Consider the following 23,742-nt stretch of genomic DNA (forward strand, 5'->3'; position numbering starts at 1 on the left):
AATCGATGCAGCAAACTTCATTGTTGTCTTATTTAAGAAACTGCTACAACCACCCAATCTTCAGGAACCACCACCCTGATCAGTTAGCACATGTCAACACCCAGGTAAGACCCTCCTCTAGCAAAAAGATTATGACTCACTGAAGGATCAACTAAAAGTGTGTTTTTTTTAAATTTAGGTTTACACTTTCTATTTTAGAAAAGTGCTATCATACATTTAATAGACTACAGTACACGGTAAACATAACATACAAGCACTAGGAAACCAAAAAAAATTCATGTGACTTATTGTATTTGCTTTATTGTAGTAGTAGGGTAACCTGCGATTTCTCCTAGGTATGTCTGTAATATTTTAAAATCCTCTCTTTTTAAAAAATCTCCTCAAATAAGACATGTGCAACTGTGTTCTGACTATTCAAGGAAATAAAAACAATAAATGATTAAATTTTATTCAGTGTATTTTATTAAGTTTTTATTTAAAATTTTTATTTGAAATTAGTAACCCATCTTGGGACTATTTCTATGAAATACTGTGCTCTGTTCATGGATAAAGAAGGTTTACTCTTGAAAACTTTTAGCAATACTGTATGTTACATTTTGAGGAAAGTTTAGAATATGTTAGCCATAGTTTTTAATTTTTAATGCACAAAATCAGAAGAAATGAAGAACTAGAAGTCTTTCACAAGGGAAAAAGATCAGGTTCAGGCCTAATGAATCTATAGTTTGTATCCAAAAAAGAGACCTCTGACTGCTCTGGAAAGAAAAAAATCAAACTTATCTATTGGTACAACAATGCCCATCAATTAAGAGACTTACTAACTTTACCCATTCTACAGAAATATATTTAATTTTGAACCAGATTTAAATATAAATATCTACTGGTCCTTTAGAAAACTAATGACAAAATTCTGTTGAGTGCATATAATTTCATCACTTTTAGCATGTTCAACAGTCCCAGATCACATCAATAAAAATGCATAAGGTACTATATACATATATATTTCTTATCTCAATTTCTGCCCTTTCATGTCTTTGGACGTTGTGTCCACGTTGGGTTTGGAGTTCCTATCCAAGAACATATCTATGAAAGATACTATTATCTTCAAGCTAAGTGGAAATGAACTTTTCTGAATTGAAACGGTGTAGATTAATTCAGGTTTCAAAATGAAAAATAAAAGAACAATGTGGGTTTATTTCACAATATTTAAATAGAATGTATTAAAGAACTATAAAAAGGTATAAGTCTAATTGTAAACATAACTCATTTGGGATAATTTTTAAAATACAATTCAGGAAGAAAATGTTTAAAATATTTTTAATGTTTAAAATATTTAAATATGTTTAAAATATTTAAACGTGCTTAAATATGTTTAAAATAATTTTGTGCAAAATGCAAGCAAATCTAATCAGTTTGGCATCAATTAAGCTCTAACAATGTACTTCAGTATCTCTCCTAAGTAGAGCGATCTGTTCTCCCTTCACCCAGGTCGATTTGTGCACATTATGGTGTCATCATAATTTTAAAACATACTGAGAAAATGACAGAGCTGCAAAATTAAAATAAATGATTAATGGTAGTTTTTTCATGTTTTGTACTAATAGGTATTACTGAGACTTTAAATTAATAGAGCTGTCAAGCTCACGGATGTTACAGATCCAGCAATGAACCAAAATGGAAATTATATATTCCACAGACACCTAAAGATGACACTTTGGAATATTTTAAATTTTAATTAGTAGGTGCAATTGTTTTGTTCCCTGTAACCACTGCAAATTAATTGGAAATTAGTCACAACCAATCCTTTTTTTTTTTTTTTAACCAATCTAAGATGAAGAGGTTGGTGCTCTACACCTTAACATTTTGTTTGCAGGCCAGAAAGCATACATGCAGTAAATTGCATTGTCAATTACAAAAACAACAACTGTTGTGAAATTAGGGAAAAATTATGCACAGGTAAACAAAACTAATTAATGCATAAGTAACAGGGGAACACACAAAATAATGCCACTAAACACTAACATGCCAGTCTTTGGGGGGAAAAAAGGCTTAGAAATGTAAATCTATGCAAGAGCATTTACCAATGAAGTCTTAGGTAAAAGGATGCTTTTAGTTTATGTTTTATTTAACTGCTTTTGGAGTCTTACTACCACTCATACCTTAAAAAGTATACCCACAAGAACAGCCATCTGATTATCCAACTATGTCTCAAGATGACAGAAGACTGTTATTAATTTTCTTTTCCTCAAAATACCAAGATTTATACCCATAACAAATGAAGAATCTTAAGATTCATCCTTATTTTATGTTTAAATATTAAGTAAACAGTAATTTTCAGATGTACATCCACCCATTAACAATTTTCCTACTGATAATTTATGGGTTACCTCTTTCCTTTTAGCACCAAAAATATACATTATCTGGTCTACTTTTTCCCTTTTCTAAAGTAAGCCCATTAGAACATCTTAAGATTCCTTAAAAATGGTGTATCTGCTAAGGCAGCAAGTGTCATGTTACAATAGCTGTGTAACTTTTAATGAGAAAGTAATTTTCTTATCAAATTTTCAAAATAAGACTTCCCAGGAAGTCAACCTGATGCATTAACTATTATTTCATATTATTTCAATTTAATAGACAATGCAAGGGTCTTGGGAGATTCAAGAGTTAGGCAATCTGCATTTTCATGAACTACTCTATTCTGTGTGACTTTTAATATAATTTTCCTTTTATATAATTACTAAAGATGCTAAATATTATGGTGAAGTGATATCCTTTCCAATATGAGTTTATCTGTAAATGATTACAGGAAAACAGTAAAAATCACTGCTATATTTTCTATTAACACCTTGGCTAAATCTCAAAAAGATGTCAAATACTATCCCAACACAAAATACCATGAGTTTAACTATTTTCTCTCCCTGTATGACTCAGAATAACAAGGAAGTTAGTCTAAACACTGAAAAAGAAGAAAATCCATGTGTATTATTGGTTATAACAAAACTAATAAACACTAGAAAATAATACTTTTTTAGTGTTGACAAATGAGATACAAACTAATTTTCAACAACCCTCCAGTACTGTCATAATTTGTAGGCAGCTGGTTTTAGTAATAAAGAAACAGTTCCACAAGTAAGTAATTCTCTGAAGTCCAGAGGTTACCAATACAACAAATATGAGACCCCAGATTCTGGTTTTTATTTCTGTTTTCTACCTATTGGGATACAGGTATTTTGCTATACTATTTCTAAGCAACTTTTTCCTCCCCTCCTTATGAAAATAACAAAAAACACTATTTTCAAGGAATGAAAAATATTTTTAACCTCAGACTACTTTGAATTTCTGCTAATGGGCTAGAGAAGTGGACTTAGTTATGGATGCCAGTTTCTCAAATTTGCCCCATTCTCCCCATAAATCTTTTCATGGACTGTTTATATTTAGACTTTAGTAGCTTCTTGTCAGGAAACACTCTTCTGGCCATGATTTGCCTTTAAAAATATTTATTATATCTTTGGTAATCAAGAGAGAGGTATAAGCACATAAACAATGGAAACAAGTTATCCAATATCAAAGAAAGACAATGCCAAAGAATGTTCAAACTACCATACAATTGTACTCATTGCACATGCTAGCAAGGTTATGCTCAAAATCCTTCAAGCTAGGCCTTAGCAATACATGAACCAAGAACTTCCAGATGTACAAGTTGAGTTTAGGAAAGGCACAGGAATTAGAGATCAAATTGCCAACATCTACTGAATCTTGGAGAAAGCAAGGGAATTCCAGAAAGACATCTATACTAAAGCCTTTGACTGTGTGGACCACAACAAACTGGAAAATTCTTAAAAAGATAGAAGCAACAGACCATCTTACCTGCCTCCTGAGAAACCTGTATGCAGGTCAAGAAACAACAGTTAGAATCCAAACTGGGAAAGGAGTATGTCAAAGCTATATATTGTCACCATGCTTATTCAACTTCTATGCATAGTATATCATGTGAAATGTTGGGCTAGACAACTTACAAGCTGGAGTCAAGATTGCCAGGAGAAATATCAACAACTGCAGATATGCAGATGACACCACTCTAATGGCAGAGACCGAAGAGGAACTAAACAGCCTCTTGATGAAGGTGAAAGAGGAGAGTGAAAAAGCTGGCTTAAAACTCAACATTCAAAAAATGCAGATCATGGCATCCAGTCTCTTCACTTCATGGCAAATAGATGGGGAAACAGTGGAAACAGTGACAGACTTGATATTTTTTGGCTCCAACATCACTGCAGATGGTGACTAGAGCCACGAAATTAAAAGACGCTTGCTCCTTGGAAGGAAAGCTATGACAAACCTAGACAGAATATTAAAAAGTAGAGATATCACTTTGCCAACAAAGGTTCGTCTAGTCAAAGCTATGGTTTTTCCAGTAGTCATATATGGATGTGAGAGTTGGACCTTAAAAAAGGCTAAGTACTGAAGAATCTATGCTTTTGAACTGTGGTGTTGCAGAAGACTCTTGAGAGCCCCTTGGACAGTAAGGATATCAAACCAGACACTTCTAAAGGAAATCAACCCTGGATATTCATTGGAAGGAGTGATACTGAAGCTCCAATACTTTGGTCAGTTGACGAGAAGAGCCGACTCATTGGAAAAGACCCTGATGCTGGAAAAAACTGAAGGCAAAAGGAGAAGGAGGTGGCAAAGGAAGAGATGGCTGTATAGCCTCACCCACTCAAAGGACATGAGTTTGAGTAAACTCTGGGAGACAGCAGAGAACAGAGGAGCCTGGCAGTCCATGGGGTCACAAAGAGTCAGACATGACTTAGCAACTGAACAAAAACAATCCATCTGATAGTATTGTATTTTCTAATATAATACCACATGAAATTCTCATTTAAATGATATCCCCAAGCAGAAAGGATTTTCATGATATTCAACTTTACAAGTGGGCTGAAAGGGCCATTAAAACAATCTCTCTCCTTAAAACTATGCAATTTGCTTCTCTATGTAGGTGCCCTCTGCTTGGTTTGCAGTGGTCAGAAGCTGCCGGAGAAAATCTCACCGCCTGGCTCTTTGTTCTACACCTGAGCTCCTTTACCCACTACTGTGCATTACAAAAATTTCAGAGGCCTTGTATTTTCTCCTCTTTGAACTTTTATCCTTAGGCAAATAAGCCCAATGAACTCATGATGAGATTAGAAAAAATAAGTTAGAAATAGCCCCAGTTTTATAATTCTTTACTTCATGACCTCGAACATTCACCTAACCTCACTGCCACAGTCTAAAACCCTCCCATAAAATCACATAACTTACTTGCAACAGTCTATAAAACATGTTTACCTACACACGAAGTAATCTAAAAAAAAAAAACCCTCATATGGTCATCCACATCATTACTGTCTAGACAAATACCTAAAACTTACCTTTATTTGTATAGGAGGGTAGAAAATCTGTCTTTTTGGTCAATTACTTTTACTCAAGTGACAAGGTAAATGTGATCTCTGCTTAAATGCAGGACACAGGAATGGAAGAAAATTGAGGAAGTTTTCTCATAAAAAACAAGATTTATGATTCAAGGCTTAGAGCACTTCTGCAATTTATGACCAACCTAGACAGCATATTGAAAAGCAGAGACATTACTTTGCCGACAAAGGTCCGTCTAGTCAAGGTTATGGTTTTTCCAGTGGTCATGTATGGATGTGAGAGTTGGACTGTGAAGAAGGCTGAGTGCCAAAGAATTGATGCTTTTGAACTGTGGTGTTGGAGAAGACTCTGGAGAGTCCCTTGGACTACAAGGAGATCCAACCAGTCCATTCTGAAGGAGATCAGCCCTGGGATTTCTTTGGAAGGAATGGTGCTGAAGCTGAAACTCCAGTACTTTGGCCACCTCATGTGAAGAGTTGACTCATTGGAAAACACTCTGATGCTGGGACGGATTGGGGGCAGGAGGAGAAGGGGACGAAAGAGGATGAGATGGCTGGATGGCATCACTGACTCGATGGATGTGAGTCTGAGAGAACTCCGGGAGTTGGTGATGGATGGAGGCCTGGTGTGCTGCAATTCCTGGGGTTGCGAGGAGTCGGACACGACTGAGTGACTGAACTGAGCTGAGATTTATTTAGAATTTTTATAAAATACATGTAAGTGGGGAATATACTGTGAAATCTGAAGTTGGCAGATAGGTATTTCTGGCTAATAATATACCAATTTTATGGGGACTATTCATGCAGAGCTCAATACAGCCAAATACAAAATCTAAGGAGAGTGGTGGTGTTTTCCGTTCTAGTCAAAAAAGAAGCATGTTCCATGACTGTCCCACTGAAGGCAACTACAAACCCTGCACAGAACGCACGGCACAGCTCAGTATGGACTGCTGAGAAGCAAGCGACAGTAGGTAGACTGGGGAAGGAAACCAGAGCAGGGAGTGTCCCTGAACCAGTGACATCTTCCTGTTTTTTTCCTCCCTTCTCAGATTTACCAGTCTGGAGTTAAATGTGGCTTAACACTTGCAACTGTACAACAAGTACAGATGGAGAGCTCCATCGAAAATCCCTGTGTTTCTGGTTCAAGGGGTAGGAAATGAATGACCTGTCGGGAGAGGTCAGAGAGGGTGAGAGAGGTATCTTGCTTCATTTCACCCCTGCCCTCGCCGCCTCAATCTCTCCTACCCCAGTCACCTGGGAATTCCATAGCAATGGCAGGTACCTACAGCTCCAGTGATGCTCTCCCTGGTCCATGAAACTAGGATCCTCAAATCATGGGCAGATACCTACTGATTTTTTCTCACTTTGTCCCCTTACTACAGGGCTCTGGAGGCAGGAACTGTATGAAGAAGTACATGGCAATGCAAAGAAACGAAAGCCTTGTATTTATAATCAGAGGAGCCCTGGGAGTCAAAAACCATTAGGGAGATCCTGGAGTGGAGAGGGCCTCAAAAAGATTATCTCTTAAAGTTGTATATGATCCCCTGAGTTTTCCCCTGAGGAGTATATGCATAGATTTGACCTTATGAAGCCTAACATAGAGAACTGAATTTTACAACAGAAAAAATATCAATGACCAAAATAAAAGTTAACTGCATGGGCTCAAGAACAGCATGGAGATAAGGGAGGAAAAAGTCAGTGAGCTTGAATATAGGTGAATAGATATTATCTAGTATGAAGAATAGAAAGAACAAAAAGGAAGGAAAAAATTAACTAAGACTCAGATATTGAGATACTATATAAATATCTAAAACATGTCATCAGGGTTTAGAAGGAAAGGAGAAAGACTATGGGCTTAAGTCAATATTTGAAGAAATAATGATTGAAAACTTCCCAATGTGGCCAAAGACATAAACCTGCAGATTCATGAAGTTCAGAGAAACCAAAACAAGAATAAGTTCAAAGAAATCCATGACCAGACTCATCAAAACACTGAAGAGTCAAGACAAAGAAAAAAAAATTCTTGAAAGCAGCCTTGGAAAAATGATGCATTACATATTGCAGAGCAATAATTCAAATATGGACTTTGCATCAGAAACCATATTATGTAAGTCAGGTATGAGGAGAAAGTAAAGGTGAAATCATAAAATGTTTACAATTAAGTCAGAAGAGCTGGACAATATCAATAGAAAATATCAATAGAGAGTCACAGGAGTGCAAAGAATCAGTTTACTTCAGATAGATACGGAGTTTAAAAGGTTTCATGAGGAAAATGATGCTAAGCTTGCCATTGAAGGAAGAGATCTTATTTTATTTTTGGTATATGTGCATTTATATTCTATTGCTTTCCAGAAAGATTTTAAAGTAACATATAAAAATATACATATCCCAACAGCACAGGATAATTAATTCAGGCAAAATAATAAACCATAGGAAAGATTAAATGAGTCCTAGAGAACTGCTAGAAGAAACTAGATTCCCTGTGAGCATGCTTGAAGACAAGAAGAATGTGTCTATTTCTAAACCACAGAATAAGGGATGGAGATTTTAGGTACATAATTAAGCAGTATGAATAGAAAGCCTTTGGAGAGTGGTCCTGATGAAGTATAGTTGGCAGATGGAAGCCTTGGGAGAATGATTTAATGACGTGACAAGGACACTGAACTCTATGCTGTAAGAAATGAAGAGGCAACGAACTTTGAGATCAGGAAGTTGGATGATCATAATTATGTTGCTCAGTTGTAATTCTGGCAATCAGATGGATGGCTTTGGCTACACTGGGAAGCAAAAAATAATGTATTAAATAAAGAGGAAAATGTAAACAAGGTGAAAAAGAACTGAATTCTGTTATAAATGATAAGTTGTAATTGACCAGTAATACAAGCAACTGAGTGAGGCGGCTAAACCTCATAATTAAGGGAAAAAGCTTTAGAACCCCCTGACTACCTCTAATTGTGTGGCCTTGAACAAAGTGGTTGGCTCATCTGTTTCAGGGTTTTAATTGTTTAATTTATGATATGGTATGGTTTCCCAGGTGGTGTACTGGTAAAGAAGCCTCCTGCCAATATAAAAGGTGCAGGAGACATGGGTTTGATCCCCAGGTCAAGAAGATCCTCGGGAGTAGGAAATGGCAACCTATTTCAGTATTCTTGCCTGGAAAATTCCATGGACAGAGAAGCCTGTTGGGCTACGGTCCATGGGGCTGCAAAGAGTTGGACATGACTGAGCATGCACATAGGAGTTACAATAACTTTACTGACTTCTTAGGGTTGTTTTGAGGATCAAATAAAAATACAAGTATACAGGACAGAAACTGGTAAATGATGCTAAATAATGTTAAACAGTATTACTATGGTTTCTTCCAAACATCTTAATGACATCTAAATATTTTGAAATTCAATTAGCCTTCATCTACATATCACTAAATTCCTGGAACTGGAAAATCATACATTTATAAAATTTGTGCTTTCTTTCTTAATGTCCTGAGATTAATTTGTATTTCAGCAAATGGTTTCAGATAAAATAACACTTTAAAATTATGATTATTTTAAATAATTACAACAAGCACATCAATAAAATTTAATAGGCCCCGAAATTCTGTTTCTCCTTTAAAGAGTTTGCATTTTAAAACTGTTCTGAATATAGTCTCTTTACAAAAACAAGTGTCAAAATGAAGACAAATGCCAAGTAACTTCAGTGGTTAGAGCTGTAGGGAAAAGATCCAACCTTCCTAAGAGAGGGGGCAGGCAAAGGCTAGGCAACTAGCCAATGTCTGAATCAATTAGATGCTAGAGCCAGAGAAGGAAACTGGCATGCAAGCCAGAAAACAGCATCTTACAGAATGGCCTACACAGTGGAAATGGGGACTGAAGGAGGGAGTTGGTCCATGGGCACTCAGTGAGCAAGTATGTGTCACACAAATACTAGGGATCATGCAGCAAGACTACCAGGCTTGGCAGGGATTGCCTGACTACCGAGTCAGGGCTGAGTTGAGTGTTGAAGGTATTTAATATTAGAGGCTGAGATTGGGCAAGTGGGTCAGAGTCCTGAGAATCATCATACAAAGGAGTGTATTTAAAATAGGCAAAACAGGACCAAAACACTTGTAAACGCCTTCACTAGAAGTTGCCTTGACTTCAGCTATCACCTTCATATTTCACCTGTGGTCATTTCACCATTTACTTCATGATGTGTTCCTGACTTCCTTCCCATCCTCTACCACATGGAAGAAAGTTTCAGGCATCCTTTCTGAATTAATCATACACAAAGCGCCCAGAGTGATACTGCATTACCACCTCTTTGGCATCACTTTTCATAAAAGTAACACAAGTAATAATTCACATATGACTATTAATATTTCAACATATTAACAGAATGCATCCTATACAATGTGTAAAATGAATACATAATTGATAATACAGAAGGAAGTGGCCCAAGAAATTTAATTGTCTTATATCAGGAAACAGATTAAATCTTTTAAGGTTAAGAAAATATTTCTTCCTGGTACATTCAAAATTCTTTGCTTTGAGAATGTAATGAATAAAGATAACTTAAAATAACTTTTGCTGCTGCTGCTAAGTCACTTCAGTTGTGTCTGACTCTGTGCGACCCCATAGACAGCAGCTTGCCAGGCTCCCCGTCCCTGGGATTCTCCAGGCAAGAACACTGGAGTGGGTTGCCATTTCCTTCTCCAGTGCATGAAAGTGAAAAGTGAAAGTGAAGTCGCTCAGTCATGTCTGACTCTTTGGGACTCCATGGACTGCAGCCTACCAGCTTTTACATGTATGTATATATGAAAAATGGAGGAGGCAATGGCACCCCACTCCAGTACTCTTGCCTGGAAAATCCCATGGATGGAGGAGCCTGGTAGGCTGCAGTCCACGGGGTCACAAAGAGTCGGACACGACTGAGTGACTTCACTTTTCACTTTAATGCATTGGAGAAGGAAATGGCAACCCACTCCAGTGTTCTTGCCTGGAGAATCCCAGGGATGGGGGAGCCTGGTGGGCTGCTGTCTCTGGGGTCGCACAGAGTCGGACACGACTGAAGTGACTTAGCAGCAGCAGCAGCATATATGAAAAATATGAGAATGAATTGCTAGCCAACCTATATTATGTTCAGTGAAAGATTTAGTAGAAAGCATTTTTTAAAATTGTTATACTTCTCCAAGAATTAGTTAAGGAACACAAACTCAAAATACGCATGGTGTTGGCAGCTAATGATGTGTGAGGCACAGTGTTATTCTCTGGAGGTAGAGAGGTGACCAAAATCATAGAGCTGGACCTCAGTGAGCTTATGTCTACCAAGAAGCTAGTCAAAAACCCAATGATTTCAATTTAACATAGGTAGCTCTTTGATAAAGCCATAAAGCACTGGGGCTGAGTTTTTAGACTAGTAGGGATCAGAGATGAGATGGAATGAAGGGAGGGGTGATATTCAAAAAAGGAAGAGTGGAAGCATGAAACGAGTCTCAAAAGACAAGTTGTGTAATTCAACTGAAGACGAAGAAAAGTTTATTTGGGCAAAAGCAAAGTATATGAAAATATCAAAAAGAAGTAATTGATGATTGCAATGAAACAGGAAGCTTGATTCAAATTATACTTTATCAGATAGAAAGTAATTAAATGTTTTAATTAGAAGAGTGCCGGGGTGAGATTAGTATTTTATAGTGATCATTTTGGTAGAAAAGTTAAGGATGGATTTAAATATAAAAAAAAAAAAATGGAGAGGGGGAAAGACTGATGAGAGAGAGAGACATGAAATGGGCCAAATCCAGGACAATTGTGGTAGGGATTAAAAGAAAAGACCCAGAAATGTGACACTTAATCAAGTGTGCACAGATACTGAATTTTAGGGTGTGAAGAGAAGTATAGGATGACTCTCATATTTCTAGCTTAGGAAAAAAACACTGAGCGCCACTAGCTCAATATGGTGAAAGGAAGGATAGGAATTCAGGAACTTAAGGAAAAGTCATTATTAGTGGGTGGGGAGGAGACGGAAGAAGGTGCATGAAGAGTCCATTTTGGTTACTTTGAATTTAAGGCTTAGTGTGGTTGCTCCTCACTTAATGAAACTTAAATTAGGCACCCAACACTTGTAATAAATTGGGGTGGGAGGGCTAGGTGTGCAGATCCAATATGAAATCTGACCTAGGGCATGACCTCTCATACATTACTACTCTCCCTTCTCTCCTATTGAAACTATTCTTTTTTTTCCTTCCCACAATGAGAACATATTGACAACAAAGTCAGTATATTCCAAGTCCTCAGAGAGAAGAACTGGGAAGGAAGAAGATAGGAAGGGAAGCATAGTTAAGTTCTAGACTCCACCCTGAAGAAAGGCTCTTCATGAACTGCTTCAACATAATGTCTTCTAGAATCAACTGTGTCTTTGTCATGCTTATGCAACAGAAGATTAGATGGTTGGATGGCATCACTGATTCGACAGACATGAACCTGGACAAACTCCGGGAGGTGGTAAGGGACAGGGAAGTCTGGCATGCTGCAGTCCATGGGGTCGCAAGGAGTCTGACACGATTTGGCGACTGAACAACAATTGTTAAACGGTTAAAATCTATTCTTCATTAACTCATTGACTCTTACAAAACTGAACACAGGCATAACTAACAAGTTTCTGTTAACTACTTTATAGTAAGTTGATAATCATAAAAATAATTGCAAAGCATACATTTGAAGAGATAGCTTTAAACTCTTGCTTTCTGCCCCCCACCCCCACCGACCTGATAGTTGAACTTAGAATTGGTAAAATCTGCAAGTGAATATCACCTTAATTTTTTTCCAGTTGCTTTTTTTTTTTAATTGTGGTACAACATATGTAATGTAGAGTTCACCACTGTAATAATTTTAAAATATATAGTTCAATTGCACTAAGTACATTCATGCTATTGGGCGACCATCACCACATCCATCTCCAGAATTTGTATTACTCTGGTTTTTAAAAAGTGTTCATTGATTTAAGAATCAAGACCTATTTGTCACTTGCTTTTCTATTTTAAATATTTCGCTTACAGAAAAGCAGAACTTCTGCTATGCTCTAAAATTATATCTAGAGCAATCCCTTCATAAATTGAGTATCAGCTTATGGATATTTAAATTCAGCAAAGAATTTGAACATTCTATCATTTTGATGTTCTGTAAGAGGAACAATGCGTTATTCAAGTGAAGCAAAGAACACTCTTTGGTCCAACCATACCAATGCTATGAATACTAAATATTCTCTACAGTTAAAATGAAATTTAAAGTTCAGATTTTCATGTCGTTCTAGGAAAAAGAGGGTATGCCAGAATGTGAAATAACAATAATGAGCCATAGTCTAGTACAGTTCTTGGCCCACTGTGTAGACTGCAACAAATGTCTTAAATGAATAAGAGAAATTACACAGAGAGAAAACTGAAGTAGACATTATATAAAACCTGTTACTAATTTAACCATTGTTTAGATCATGGTAATTAATAGCTGAAATGAATATCTTGTTATTCTTTGAGAGAAAAGTTAACAAAAGAGTCATTAGAAAAGCTTGTGTGAAATATGCTACAAGTATTATAAAATATTAATTAGATTTTAATAGATAACAGACTTCATCTGTTGGCTGGGGAGAGGCAGAGGTGATTTATTAATAGCAAAGGTCATGCTCTAGCGTGGCAGGCCACAGGGATGGCCTGGGGCCCTCTCAGGTGGAGAGCCAGGGTGGGTAGCAGCCATGAAGGAGATGGACAGTAGAGCCAGGCTAATTGCATTTTAGCTTCTACTCTGCCACTTACCATGTGTGGAATCAGGCAAACTAACCTTTGTCTGCCTCAGCTGTTTTACCCATAAAGTGAAGCTTATTATATGCTTTCTGTGAGAATTCAATGTGTCAATACAGGTCAAGTGGCACAAACTACAAGCTTAATAAATGTTAGATATTACTGTTGCCATTAATCTTTCTTGATTTAAAACATGGCACAGGGACTAAATCTCCCTTCTCTCTGAGAAGAGTCCAAAACAATACAGGGTACTCATGGAAGCTGTTTGGTTTCACTGTCCTTCATTTATTCTTTTGTGACCCAGACTGAAGACCAGTGACCTTTCATTAAAACAAGAATACTGCTACTACCACTGCCACTACCATCCTGCATCACGACCACGAGCACCACCCACACTGATAGCACCTCTGCCAGTTCATCTTGACCACCACTGGCCGCCATCCCCACTCGCACCAACATCATCAAACTACCATCACCGCAGGCTCCACCATGACCACCACCATGACCACCACCATCCCGATCTCTGCAATCGGTGTATCACTACCACCACTGGCAACAATAGTAACAGGACCTTTAATATACATGTGAGTGTAAAGGTGTAAAGGTCATTGGGAGAGTGAAGAATAAGAAATAGGATGTAAATATACACATGCTGGTAAAAGGAGGAACAGGAGATATGAGAAGGCATAAGAAATTGCCATCCTCGAAAGACTTTTTGACAAGTTTGTCTTACATCATTATTATAGAATTAGTAGATTCCACACACTCGGGTCCAATTACCTACAAGAAATATGCCAGGAGTAAACAGAAAGTCATATTTATGTGTTATACCAAAGACTGATGAGCCAAATGCTTTAGAGCCAAACCAATGGAAAGGTAAAACCCCAAACTCCCATATTATATGCTAACCTGTGCTTCTGGAATTGGTAGCCAAAAATTAGTGATTAATGAATGATCAAAGAGTCCTTGGTTAGAGTTCCATATGTGCTACATATCTGACCTTGAGTAAGTTATGTGACCTTCTAAGGACACTGTTTTCTCCCTCTGAAAAATGGTGATATCCATTATTTAGAGTTTGTGTGAATATTTAATAAGTAATGTTGTATGTCAATTATTTCTCTAAAAAAAAACAAACCCAACACAACACTCACCTATAACCATGAAACACCAGCACATTAGCACAATGCTTGTATTAATCTAAGATTAAGACCTAACTTGGGGCTTCCTTGGTGGTTCAGAGGTAAAGAATCGCCTGCCAATGGAGGAGATGCGGGTTTGATTGCTGGGTCGAGAAGATTCCCTGGAGAATGGAATGGCAACCCACTCCAGTATTCTTGCCTGGGAAATTCCAGGGACAGAGGAGCCTGGCAGGCCACAGTCCATGGAGTCGTCAAGAGTCCGACAGGCTGGGCAACTAAACAATGAGACCTACCTTGTCACTCCTCACACCCTTTCCCTCCCAGTCTTAACTGCAGAGTAAAGGGTACTGTCATTCTCAGATGGCAGCTACCTCCATCTCCTTCCCTCATTCCTATCCCTCATCCCAAGGGAACTCATTAACAAATTCTCCCTCTTTCACCCCCAGAATGTACCTCAAATCCACCCACTTCCTAGCCACTATTGCTGTCCAAGCTCAGAGCGCTTTGTTGAACCCTATGTCCCAGTTGCTACTCAATACAATCCATTTTCCACAGAGCAGTTAAGGTGAACTTTAAAAATGCAAATCAGATGATGTGTAAAGCCTTCAGCAGCTTCCTATTGTACTCTGAATCGGATGTTAATTGTTCACCATCATTTTTTTTCTACTCTGTCTCCTGCCCATCTTTTCTACTTTGCCTCTTACACTCTCACCCCACATCTAAAACTTTGGTCACACCATCCCTCTTACTGTTGAACACACTGAGCTTTTGGATCCTTATTTGAAAAAGAAGGATCCAGACACATTTACCTGAAGTAGTCTTTTTCATACTCCATCTTTAGTTCCTCTTCATCATATTTCATACCTCTTGTAATAAAAAGTTATATTATGCATGTTTCTCTATATTTATTGATTTATTAATTTACTTAATCTCCTATTATCAGAATGTAAGTTCCTTGAGGACAATTATATTATTGAATACATTCTATTTCATGTTCTTATTACTCCAATGTTTTATTATGTGATCAGAGTTCTATTTTTAGTGCCAAGATTAGCACCTAACATATTATTGAAATGTAATATTCACTATAAAAATGAAATTTAGCGAGGTCTAAATGTCTGAATTAAATAATATCTCACATAAAGACTCACTATAATGGAGTCTTTCTATAGATGAGGAAGCCCTCAAATTCCAATTGGAGGCAAAGAAGAGATGAGTAATACATTTAGGAAGAATCATGTCTGAAGGTCCCATAAATATTTTTCCTATAAGGTATTTGGAAATAATTACAAGAAAGGTTAAGAGAAACCTTAACAAATTTGTTTAGTTTCACAGTTTATAACTGTGGTTATATGTGGTTATATATAGATAACTATGGTATCTAAAGATTACACTTTGGCTAACATAAGCATTCAACTCTTAAATCATTGCCAAAGGCATATATTGCCTAAAACCTGAATGCAATGGCTCTGTCATATAAAGAACAAAACACAAAACAAAAAAAGGCACTTGGTGATAGGTCCAAAGCTTAGGTATTATAATTATTTACTTATAGGAGTATATGATTATTTAGCTATGGCAGGATATAATATCTGGGAAGCAAACAGGAAAGTGACATAGCATTTTAATTACTCGGTACTCACAGTGCATGGGGTCTGCATCCATGGTTCCCCATCAATCTGCATTGGCAGAGACTTGCTGGTCCTGGAGAAAAAAAAAAAAAAAACAAAAAAACAATCCAAGTCTAGCACAGAAATACTTTATACAGCAGACTATATGTCCCATATAAAATGGTGAGACCAGGGAATGCAAATATGGTAAAAGCTGGGCTCTGTTCGCAAGTTATCTTTTATAAAAGGAACTTCAGCTCTTGACTTGGGCTCCCCAGGAGTATCGATGGTGAAGAATTTGCCTGCCAATTCAGGAGATGCAGGTTCAATCCTTGGGCCGGGAAGATTTCCCTGGAGGAGAAGGTGGTGGCCTACTCCAGTATTCTTGCATGGAGAATCACATGGACAGAGGAGACTGGTGGGCTACAATCCATGAGATCACAAACAGCTGGATATGACTGAGCACAAACCTTGACTATCAATGAATACCCTGTACCTTAGTTACAAATATGTTAAGTGCTTCCTGGTAAATGTGATGATATACACAAAAAATTCTGGATAACAAAAGACAAATGTAGGGTGTATAGTTAATGACACAATCCAAATTACTTGGTTTGTTTCCAAGGCAAACCATTCAACATTACACTAATCCAAGTCTATGCCCCAAACACTAATGCTGAAGAAGCTGAAGCTAAGTGGTTCTAAGAAGACATATAAGACCTTCTAGAACTAACACCAAAAGAGATGTCCTTTTCATCATAGGTGACTGGAATGCAAAAGTAGAAAGTCAAGAGATACCTAGAGTAACCGGCACGTTTGTCCTTGGAGTACAAAATGAGGTAGAGCAAGGCCTAACAGAGTTTTGCCAAGGGCTAACCCTTTCAACAACACAAAAGATGACTCTACATATGTATATCACCATATGGTCAATACCAAAATCAGACTGATTATATTCTTTCCAGTTGAAGATGGAGAAGCTCTATACAGTCAGTAAAAACAAGACCGGGCACTGACTGTGGCTCAGATCATGAGCTCCTCTTTGCAAAATTCAGGGTTTAGGGAAAACCCGTAGGCCCTTCAGGTATGACCTATAGAAAATCCTTTATGATTATATAGTGGAAGTAACAAATATATTCAAGGGATTAGATCTGTTAGAGTGCCTGAAGAACTATGGTTGAAAGTTTGTACTACTGTATAGGAGTCAGTGACCAAAATCATCCCAAAGTAGGGGGGGTGGGGGAAGCAAGAAGGCAAAGCAGTTGTCTTAGAAGATTTTACCAATAGCTTAGAAAAGAAGAGAAGCAAAAGGCAAAGGAGAAAGAGAAAGATATACCCCTCTGAATGCAGAGTTCCAAAGAATAGCAAGGAGAGGTGAAAAAGCCTTCTTAAGTGAACAATGAAAAGAAATAGAGGAAAACAATAGAAGACTAGAGATCTCTTCAAGAAAATTAGAGATATCAAGGGAACATTTCATGCAAAGATGGGTGTAATAAAGGACAGAAACAGTCTGGCCCTAATAGAACCAGGAGACATTAAGAAGAGGTGGTACAAATACACAGAAGAACTATATAAGAAAGGTCTTAATGACTCGGATAATCACAATGATGTAGTCACTCACCTAGAGCCTGATATCCTAGACTGTAACATCAAGTGGGCCTTAGGAAGCATTACTATGAACAAAGCTAGTGAAGGTGATGGAATTCCAGCTGAGCTATTTCAAATCCTAAAAGATAATGCTGTGAAAGTGCTTCACTCAATATCTCAGCAAATTTGGAAAACTCAGCAGTGACCACAGGACTGGAAAAAGTCAGTTTTCATTTAAATCTCAAAGAAGGGCAATGCTAAAGAATGTTCAAACTACAGCACAATTACACTCATTTCATGTTAGCAACGTAATGCTCAAAATCCTTCAAGCTAGGCTTCAGCAGTATATGAACCGAGAACTTCCAGATATATAAGCTGGACTTAGAAAAGGCAGAAGAACCAGAGATCAAATTACCAACATCTGTTGTTCATAGGAAAACCAAGAGAATTCCAGAAAAACATCTGCTTCATTGACTACACTAAAGCCTTTGACTGTGTGGATCACAACAAACTGTGGAAAATTCTTCAAGAGACGGGAATACCAGACCACCTGACCTGCCTTCCGAGAAACCTATATGCAGGTCAAGAAGCAACAGTTAGACTTGGACATGGAACAACAGACTGGTTTCAAACTGGGAAAGGAGTATGTCAAGGTTGTATATTGTCACCCTGCTTATTCAACTTCTATACAGAGTATATCATGTGAAATGCTGGGCTGGATGAAGCACAAGCTGGAATCAAGATTGCCGGAAGAAATATCAATAATCTCAGATATACAGATGACACCACCCTAATGGCAGAAAGCAAAGAGGAACTAAAGGACTCCTTGATGAAGATTAAAGAGCATGGTGAAAAAGCTGGTTTAAAACTCAACATTCAAATAACGAAGATCATGGCATCCAATCCCATTATTTCATGGCAAATAGATGGGGAAAAATGGAAACAGTGACAGACTTTATTTTCCTGGGCTCCAACATCACTGCAGACAATGACTGCAGCCATGAAATTAAGATGCCTGCTTCTTGGAAGAAAAGCTATGACAAACCTAAACAGCATATTGAAAAGCAGAGATATGACTCCGCCAGCAACGGTCTGTATAGTCAAAGGTTTGTTTTTTCCAGTAGTCATGCATGGATGAGCGTTGGACCATAAAGAAGGTTGAGCGCTGAAGAATTGATGCTTTTGAAATATGGTATTGGAGAAGACTCTTGAGAGTCCCACGGACTGCAAGGAGATCAAACCAGTCAATTAAAAATGAAATCAGTCCTGAATATTCACTAGAAGGACTGATGTAAAAGGTGAAGCTCCAATACTTTGGCCACCAGATGTGAAAAGCCACTCACTGGAAAAGACCTTAATTCTGGGAAAGATTTCAGAAGGCAAAAGGAGAAGGGGCCTCAGAGGATGAGATGGTTGAATGGCATCATTGACTCAATGGATATGTGTTTGAGCAAACTCAGGGAGATAGTGAAAGACAGGGAAGCCTGGTGTGCTGTAGTCCATGGGGTGGCAAACAATCAGACATGACTGTGTGACTGAACAAGAACAACAGCAAAATGAGCCTCCTTGTTTTCATGCAATCGCATGTTGCAAATGTGGAGGAAAAGTGTTTGATATCTCACATTTTCCAGTATTAACTTTCATATATGTTAATGTAACATCAGTTATATCTGTGCTATAATCTGTAGCTTCATGTTAGTGTAATATTAGACTTTTGTTTTACAGGCATAATTTTGAAAAAGGGTTTTCAAAAGATTTAAATGCAATATACATATAAAATTTTACTTCATAGTAATTCATTATTTAATTTATAGAAGCAATGGTGGACTTCATGAAAGAATGTATGTTAATGATGCCTTAACAGCATTTTCATTCGGTAGTTTGCCTAGTAGATACTTCAATGCTTCTGTAAATTCCACTGTGTGTGTACCAGACTAGAGGAGGTAGAATTTGTATGTTAGAATTGTATCCATGGTCTCAACAAAAGATTATCAAAGTCCAATGAACATGGTAAGTAACAGTGAATCAAATCTTTATAAATTCTGTCAATTTCTATTATTTTGAAATGTATCAGTATTAATCATTGATAACAATGTATAGATGAAACAAAATCATTATCAAAATCTTATATAACATTAATCTAAATAATTTGTAGTTATGCCATCTCTGGTGGCTTGACAGTAAAGAATCCGTCTGCAATGCAGGAGACTGGGGATCGAATCCCTGGGTCAGGAAGATCCCCTGGAGAAGGGAATGGCCACCCACTATATATTCTTGCCTGGAGAATCCCATGCACAGAGAAACCTGGCAGGCTACAGACCACGGGGTCACAAAGAGTGAGTGACTAATACTTTCACTTCACTTTTCACACGTCAACCTCCTTTCTGAATTACAGAGAAAGGGCTACCTGATGACAACAGAGGAGCACTGAGCCAGCCGCCGCCCAGCACTTTTCAGTCCTGTGTATATTTGCCCCATCTCCATGGCTCCTTCCAAGCCAACCACCTCCAGCAGCTGATCACTCAGATCTGAAAGGAAACAGAAGCCTTGTAAATTACAGTGCATATGCATACAATGCCATGCCATTAGACACTATGGAAATGAAAAATAAAAGCTTCTTGAGAAAGAAAGCTTCTGTCTGAGATACTACACTAAAAGTAACAAAAAGATGGTCTGTCTTACTTCTGAAACTCTCAGTTTAAGCACCCCTTTCCCCAGAGGGGTGCTGTGGGGAAAGATGTGCTGTCAGCTTATTCTACAACAGAATGGGAAGAAAGGATTCTGAGCCAAATTATGCCAAAAAATATACCAGTAGCTTTAACATCAACAAATTTAACGTTATTCCACATGTATATATGGGACATTTATACCCCCCACATCAGACATTTGGCAGCAAATACACATTTCAGTACTATAAATAAAGTATGAGGACATGCTGTCAAACGTGATTTTGTTGAATTACTCAAACAAAAGATCTTAGAGATCATGGAATTAAAGTTTCTTATTTTAAAGATAAGAAGACTTGAGGCGTTAAATCACTGAGTGACTTGTCCACGTGCGGGTTAAGTTGCTTCGTCTAAGTCTAAGTCACTTCAGTCATGTCCGACTCTGTGCGACCCCAGAGACGGCAGCCCACCTGGCTCCCTGTCCCTGGGATTCTCCAGGCAAGAACACTGGAGTGGGTTGCCATTTCCTTCTCCAATGCATGAAATGAAAAGTAAAAGTGAAGTCGCTCAGTCATATCCGACTCTTAGCGACCCATGGACTGCAGCCTACCAGGCTCCTCCATCCATGGGATTTTCCAGGCAAGAGTACTGGAGTGGTTTGCCATTGCCTTCTCCAAAGTTGCTTCAGTTGTATCCAACTCTTTGCAACCCTATGGACTATACAGCCTGCCAAACTCCTCTGTCCATGGGATTTTCCAGGCAACAATACTGGAGTGAGTTGCCATGCCCTCCTTCAAGGGATATTTCCAACTTAGGGATTGAACCCACATCTCTTATATGTCTCCTGGATTGGCAGGCACGTTCTTTACGCCACAGTCATAGGGAAACTTGTCCAGAGTTTTTCTTGACCTTGAAAAAAGAAATGTTTTCCTGATGGTAAAGAATATGCTACCAAATTCTAGAGTAGGTTAGATAATTATCACCATATTAATACAGTGTTTTTTCTTTTTTTAACCAGAGGACAGTAAAAAAAAAAAAAAAAGGTTAATGGTATTAGGTATTACTTGTCGAGTGTTTCCAAAGTACCTGTCACTGCCTAATCACTTGCTCCATATCACCTCACTTGCTCCCCTGGCAAAACCAATTTAAGACAAATATGATTATTAGAATTTACAGACAGAGAAGCTTAAAATCAGAGAAGTTAACTCAATTTATTTATATTAACATAAAGAGGAAGTGACAGAGCCAAAGTCTGAGGTGTAATCACAATGGTATATTTGGTAAATCAGCCATACCCAAGAGAGATACTTTTAAAACTGATAGAAGTATTTCTTATTGAGGGACTGACAGTGGTGTCTGCGTGAGCTGCAAGGTCCCTTTCCAACCTGCAGACTTTCACTCTCCAGAGTAGCAGAGGATGTAGTCATATCAGTAAAACCCTACAGAGCACCACGGTGGCACACAACCCCTCCACTCACTTACCTGGCTCAGAACGCCCGAACCCTTGATTTGAAGGCAAAATTTTAGGTGCACATATATGGTCCTTTTCTATCATGATATTTTCATGTAATCCCATGTGTTTTCAAATGCAAATAAATTGTTTAATACTGTTTTCAGTAGCAAAAAGAACTGGAGGGGTGGCATAGAGTGGTATAAGGTAAGATATGATTATACAAGTTAACCGTGTAATAAGTAGTCATAGCTGAGCGTGGACTTGAAGCAAAACCAGCATATGTGTGTTGTATGTACTCCATTTTGTACAGAAAGTCCTCATTTCCCACTAGTGAATCCATTTTAGCACAAAGTTCAGAGAGATGAATGATATATTTTCAGTGTTGTTCATGTGTATGGTAAACAGCACTTTGAAACTTCAAAATGTATTAGGCCCATGATCTTTGGCACATTTTATCTAAGCTCTGAAAACACAATGTGTGACCAATCCACTGTACGTTTTTTGAATTGAACTGACTTTTAAAAACCATTGTTTTTTAAACTTTAAGCGCTAGCTGCAGCAGAAGATCTCTTCACACGTGGACACAACTATCCAGCTACTGAATCAAAGGCTAACAAGTCATAGTATCTTAGAGCATTCACCTTGCTGTTCTAAACCATATTTAGACTGATTCCTCATCAAACTTATTCTGTGTTTCTAGTTTAAATTTATGTTGCCAAGAACAGATGGACAAGGAATGGAAACATATTCTTTCAGCTGTAGCCGGCACTAAAATGTGCTTGGCTCTATAGCCTGGGTGTTAATATACGCATTTCTTAGATATATGTCAACCAGAAAACTGCACTGTGGCAAGCTCTAAAACCCCAGATGTGTGTCTGGTGATATTTATAAAACAACAACAACAACAACAACTACCACAAAAACGAAGTTCCTGTTCAGTATTCTGTATTTTCCACTGCTTGGTTCTTAAATAGGTGAAATTTTACACTGATTTCTGTAATGATCTGGTTGATGGGAACTGTTCTACAAGAAATGAAATACTTTCTCACGACAGAGTTAATCTGTGAGCCCTAACTTTTCCATGAATCACAGGGACTGTCTGCATCTACACCATATTGCTACTGTCTACCACCCTCTTTCTGATTTTTTTCCTTCTTTTAATTTGTCTTTGTTTTTCTCCCTGCAAAAATGCTCCGAAAATCAATTCTACCATTAATCACTGGTAATGAAGACTTTGATTATAGATTTAGAAGACGTAGGCATTTAACCTTTCATGTTCTTGCTAACACAAGAACTGCATAGAAATAGTGGTATATTTACTAGTGCAAAATTAACAACATATTCATTTTAATTAAGCATTCAGAAAAAAAAAGAAATTTTAATTTGTGCTGCACAAATTTGCTCCCATGACACTTCAACAATTTTATATACAAAAGCCTGTAAGGTTTGTGTACAACTGCTGCCTCTTACATACTGTCTTTGGGGGCAGGGTCCTCACTGATTTCAGACAAAGATAATTTCTACATAATTTTGAATTCTATTTCTACCTGTGGTATCATCTAGAAACATCAAAAACTTCCTCACTTCACATGCTAGCTAAAATTTATTTTAAGCACAGGTCCCTTTGAGATGGCATAACCAACCAGATTCACCTCCTTAATTGGTTTGTTATGTGGCTACTGCTTTGAGCCCATGAACTGAATCAAGCCCACTGTCTGTTTATGTATGGCTTGCAAGAGTGGTTTTTACATGTTTACAAATGGGAAAAAATTGATACATTGTGACACCTGAAAATACATTAAGTTCAAACTTCAGCATTCATTAATTAGTTTTGTTGGAAGCAGACACTGGTTAGTTGAGGTTTTGTCTATGCTTTCACACTATAATGGCAGAAGAGAGTGTCTGCAGCAGAAACCATGTGGCCCAGAAAGCCTACAATGTTTATTATTCAGACCTTTAGAAAGAAAGTGCCAAGCTCTGCCTGACTGCTTGAGTGAAATCTTAACTATTTCTGGCCACTGAGGTTTTCAACTTTAGTGCATCTGCCTGCGAAGTCGCTTCAGTCATGTCGGACTCTTTGTAACCCCCTGAACTATAGCCCAGCAGGCTCCTCTGTCCAT

The 23,742-nt window shown here is 37.8% G+C and overlaps 1 protein-coding gene across 7 annotated transcripts in view; it reads right to left on the reverse strand.

Annotated features, from left to right (window-relative positions):
* Positions 1-23,742, reverse strand: part of DGKB (diacylglycerol kinase beta) — an 885,919-nt gene that overhangs the window by 21,076 nt on the left and 841,101 nt on the right. For all 7 annotated transcript variants that reach the window (XM_044946500.2, XM_025290923.3, XM_025290920.3 and 4 more), the window contains 2 exons: positions 19,911-20,031; positions 15,953-16,013 (listed from right to left, as the gene is read on the reverse strand). In XM_044946500.2, coding sequence (XP_044802435.1) covers positions 15,953-16,013; positions 19,911-20,031 — 182 coding nt within the window. The remainder of the gene's footprint in view (positions 1-15,952; positions 16,014-19,910; positions 20,032-23,742) is intronic.

Source organism: Bubalus bubalis, chromosome 8 (genome assembly GCF_019923935.1).
Source record: "Bubalus bubalis isolate 160015118507 breed Murrah chromosome 8, NDDB_SH_1, whole genome shotgun sequence".
NCBI classification, from domain to species: Eukaryota; Metazoa; Chordata; class Mammalia; order Artiodactyla; family Bovidae; genus Bubalus; species Bubalus bubalis.